Genomic DNA, 4,734 nt, shown 5'->3' with positions numbered 1-4,734 from the left:
AGGGCAAGCACTTATTTCCATCATGGTCCCGGATGTTACAAGACAGGACATCCATCCACATAGAACAGAACATTAAACATCATCAAAAATAGACTGAGAGGCTAAACACATAAAAGAATCTTCCCTAACCCTTACTTTCTGTATTAAAGTGAGAAGTGCATACATAGACAAACACCAACAGACAACAGCTCACATGGAGGACGACATGTTAGCGTCACTAGGGATTTAAATTCACCATGAGCCAGGATTTGACCTTTTCTCTGAAACAATGATAGCTGTCTATGCTCTTAATTTCCAAAGGTAATTTATTCCAGTTCACCACTCCACTATATTTGAGAGTACACTCACCAATGTTTGTTTTCGATAGAATCATAGATACGCTCTGTGCGTAGTGTATCTATGAGTGATGAATGGTTGAGAACGACGTTCATGTGTGGGGGTGTGTGAGCAGTGGGCCCATCTGTGGTTAAAGAACGCGTGCCGCTGGCGTCCCCCTGATCCCAGCACGCGGCCTTCATCAGGGAGCAGCACTACGAGTGCTGCTCTTCATCGCAGCACTCGTAGTTCTCACTCTTATCTCCGGGGGCAGACTGAGGAAACACACTCTGAGATTTATGAGCTCAGATTGCTGCTTTATCCCGAGAACTGTCTCCTTCATCCTCCGGTCGCAGGGTGACACTCACTGGTACCCACACACTGGGAAAGACACACTGGTTCAGACACACTGGTACCCACACACTGGTTCAGACACACACTGGGAAAGACACACTGGTTCAGACACACACTGGTACCCACACACTGGTTCAGACACACACTGGGAAAGACACACTGGTTCAGACACACACTGGTACCCACACACACTGGGAAAGACACACTGGTTCAGACACACACTGGGAAAGACGCACTGGTTCAGACACACACTGGGAAAGACACACTGGTTCAGACACACACTGGGAAAGACACACTGGTACCCACACACACTGGGACTGACTCACTGGTTCAGACACACACTGGGAAAGACACACTGGTACCCACACACACTGGTTCAGACACACACTGGGGCTCACACTGCTTCTAGACAATTCTTAGCATCATGTAGCAGCTTACCCTAGCTATCTTTAGCACTTAGCATGGTGTAGCATCTTATCCTAGCTATCTCTAGCATGGTGTAGCATCGTATCCTAGCTATCTCTAGTACCTAGCATGGTGTAGCATCTTATCATAGCTATCTCTAGTACTTAGCATGGTGTAGCATCTTATCCTAGCTGTCTCTAGTACTTAGCATGGTGTAGCATCTTATCCTAGCTATCTCTTGTACCTAGCATGGTGTAGCATCTTATCCTAGCTGTCTCTGTTGTGTACGGGGAATGGGCTAACCTAGTGATGGTTAGTGCTTTAGTGGGTTAACCTAGTGATGGTGAGTGCTTTAGTGGGCTAACCTAGTGATGGTTAGTGCTTTAGTGGGTTAACCTAGTGATGGTGAGTGCTTTAGTGGGCTAACCTAGTGATGGTTAGTGCTTTAGTGGGTTAACCTAGTGATGGTTAGTGCGTTAGTGGCCTAACCTAGTGATGGTCAGTGCTTTAGTGGGTTAACCTAGTGATGGTTAGTGCTTTAGTGGGCTAACCTAGTGATGGTCAGTGCTTTAGTGGGTTAACCTATTGATGGTGAGTGCTTTAGTGGGTTAACCTAGTGATGGTCAGTGCTTTAGTGGGTTAACCTAGTGATGGTGAGTGCTTTAGTGGGTTAACCTAGTGATGGTGAGTGCTTTAGTGGGTTAACCTATTAATGGTGAGTGCTTTAGTGGGTTCACCTAGTGATGGTCAGTGCTTTAGTGGGTTAACCTAGTGATGGTTAGTGCTTTAGTGGGCTAACCTAGTGATGGTGAGTGCTTTAGTGGGTTAACCTAGTGATGGTGAGTGCTTTAGTGGGTTAACCTAGTGATGGGCAGTGCTTTAGTGGGTTAACCTATTGATGGTGAGTGCTTTAGTGGGTTAACCTAGTGATGGTCAGTGCTTTAGTGGGTTAACCTAGTGATGGTCAGTGCTTTAGTGGGTTAACCTAGTGATGGTGAGTGCTGGGCCCTTGGTTCTATGAACACCCCTGCTGTACCCACAGAGGTATATTGATGATTCTCTTTCTGCCGACAAGTGGACGTATTGTAAGTGGATTTGGATCAAAGCGTCTGATAAACGCCCACAATGTAAATGATGTCACTTCCTGTCCGTTGGAGGGTGAACGGGGCGGCGGGTGGACGCGTTGAGGTCCCGTGGCCAGACTCACAGGGACCTGCTGTGGTTGAGTTAGGAGCCGATCCCTGCGGTGGTTGGTTAGGGTTAGCAGTTGGTTTAGCAGAGCAGGGACGTGTTGGAGAAGCAGTCAGGAAGCAGCGTGTCCACGCGTCGCTGTCAACGCTCCAAGAGGATGGGTCTTATTAGAGCTCATCAAACCACTGGATATGAATGTGTTTAATGTTCCCGATGGTTCCTGGGCCCCGCCCCCCCCGCCCAGCCCCAGGTAAGGGTTAGACAGTACAGAGACAGGTCGTTAAGGAGCAGGTAGGGGTTAGACAGTACAGAGACAGGTCGTTAAGGAGCAGGTAGGGGTTAGACAGTACAGAGACAGGTCGTTAAGGAGCAGGTAGGGGTTAGACAGTACAGAGACAGGTCGTTAAGGAGCAGGTAGGGGTTAGACAGTACAGAGACAGGTCGTTAAGGAGCAGGTAGGGGTTAGACAGTACAGAGACAGGTCGTTAAGGAGCAGGTAGGGGTTAGACAGTACAGAGACAGGTCGTTAAGGAGCAGGTAGGGGTTAGACAGTACAGAGACAGGTCGTTAAGGAGCAGGTAGGGGTTAGACAGTACAGAGACAGGTCGTTAAGGAGCAGGTAGGGGTTAGACAGTACAGTGACAGGTCGTTAAGGAGCAGGTAGGGGTTAGACAGTACAGTGACAGGTCGTTAAGGAGCAGGTAGGGGTTAGACAGTACAGAGACAGGTCGTTAAGGAGCAGTTGTCCCGTAGTTCAATGTACAACAAATTAATCAGTGCCATTCAATGCAATCCATGTAATGCTAGGAAGGATTATTTTTTTTACAATACTGTACTTCACAAAATCATCTCGCGGGCCGAATTAAACCCGTTCGCAGGGGTAGGTAGGGGTTAGGCAGTACAGAGACAGGTCATTAAGGAGCAGGTAGGGGTTAGACAGTACAGAGACAGGTCATTAAGGAGCAGGTAGGGGTTAAACAGTACAGACAGGTCGTTAAGGAGCAGGTAGGGGTTAGACAGTACAGAGGCAGGTCGTTAAGGAGCAGGTCGGGGTGAGACAGTACAGAGACAGGTCGTTAAGGAGCAGGTAGGGGTTAGACAGTACAGAGACAGGTCATTAAGGAGCAGGTAGGGGTTAGACAGTACAGAGACAGGTCATTAAGGAGCAGGTAGGGGTTAGACAGTACAGAGACAGGTCATTAAGGAGCAGGTAGGGGTTAGACAGTACAGAGACAGGTCCGTAAGGAGCAGGTAGGGGTTAGACAGTACAGAGACAGGTCATTAAGGAGCAGGTAGGGGTTAGACAGTACAGAGACGAGCCCCTCAGTGGGGAGCCCATCAGTGGGGAGCCCATCAGTGGGGAGCCCATCAGTGGGGAGCCCATCAGTGGGGAGCCCATCAGTGGGGGGCCCATCAGTGGGGACCAAACCTCCGGGGGGGAGAACTGGGGGGAGGGGAGGAATGGGGGGGGGGAGAGACCAGGAGAGGAGAAAGACATGTAGCCGTGGCTACCATGGGGATGTGGAGTGGAGAAACCCCCCTCCCCCCCTCCTGATATAACCCCTGACCCCTGGCTCTGCCCCCCGCCCCCCCTACTGGCTTTTGAATCACAGCGTCCGATTGGCTGGCTTCATTAGCTCAGAGGCCTGTACAGGATCGGTTGGTCTTCTTCACAACAACGCCCTCGATTTGAAGCCACGCCTTCTGTGACCACGCCCCCCCCCTGCCCACACCACGGTTCAACTCAAAGGACTGGTATTTATAATATAGTTGCTGTTGTACGGCTGCAGTGGCTCACCTCATCACAACAGAGAGGAGGACAAAGAAACGTTGCAGGATGTGTTCAATCCCTGTGCTTGCATGGTTGGTAACGCATGGTAACCTGTGTTACCATGCACAGCAGTGCTGCAGACATTAATACAGATAGATACGGATTTATTATATACTAGAAAGGCTTTACTCCGTCTGCATTTGTTGTGCGTAGCTCGGCTCAAAGTGTTGTTGTGTGTCTTTAGATGTATTGTGTGTCCTGTGTATTGTGTGTCTTTAGATGTATTTAAAGACTCTTCAGTCAGCAGGATCTCAGTTCAGCATCAGCGCCTCAGGAATTCGGATAGAGCCCAGTCTGATTATTCATCATGTCTGGATTCCCCCCAACACGTCCCAGCCCTGTAACCCTGTGGAGAGACGCTTCCCCAGCGCGTTCCCCAGCGCGTTCCCAGCGCGTTCCACAGCGCGTTCCACAGACGTTCCACAGCGCGTTCCACAGCGCGTTCCACAGCGCGTTCCACAGCGCGTTCCACAGCGCGTTCCACAGACGTTCCACAGCGCGTTCCACAGCGCGTTCCACAGCGCGTTCCACAGCGCGTTCTACAGACGTTCTACAGACGTTCTACAGACGTTCTACAGACGTTCCACAGCGCGTTCCACAGCGCGTTCCACAGACGTTCCACAGACGTTCCACAGACG

General features: G+C 50.2%; 1 protein-coding gene across 1 annotated transcript in view; it reads left to right on the top strand.

The window, feature by feature from the left end:
• The window catches only part of LOC132451337 (glutamate receptor ionotropic, NMDA 2D-like), a 12,912-nt gene extending 12,348 nt beyond the window's left edge, over window positions 1-564 (top strand). The window contains exon 3 of the mRNA XM_060043719.1: window positions 505-564. Within this exon, the coding sequence (XP_059899702.1) occupies window positions 505-564 (60 nt within the window). The remainder of the gene's footprint in view (window positions 1-504) is intronic.
• The last annotated feature ends 4,170 nt before the right edge of the window (window positions 565-4,734 follow it).

The sequence above is a fragment of the Gadus macrocephalus genome, chromosome 22 (genome assembly GCF_031168955.1).
Source record: "Gadus macrocephalus chromosome 22, ASM3116895v1".
Lineage (NCBI taxonomy): Eukaryota > Metazoa > Chordata > Actinopteri > Gadiformes > Gadidae > Gadus > Gadus macrocephalus.
Note: the sequence above shows the minus strand (reverse complement) of the source record. Positions and strands in the feature narration are given on the sequence as shown.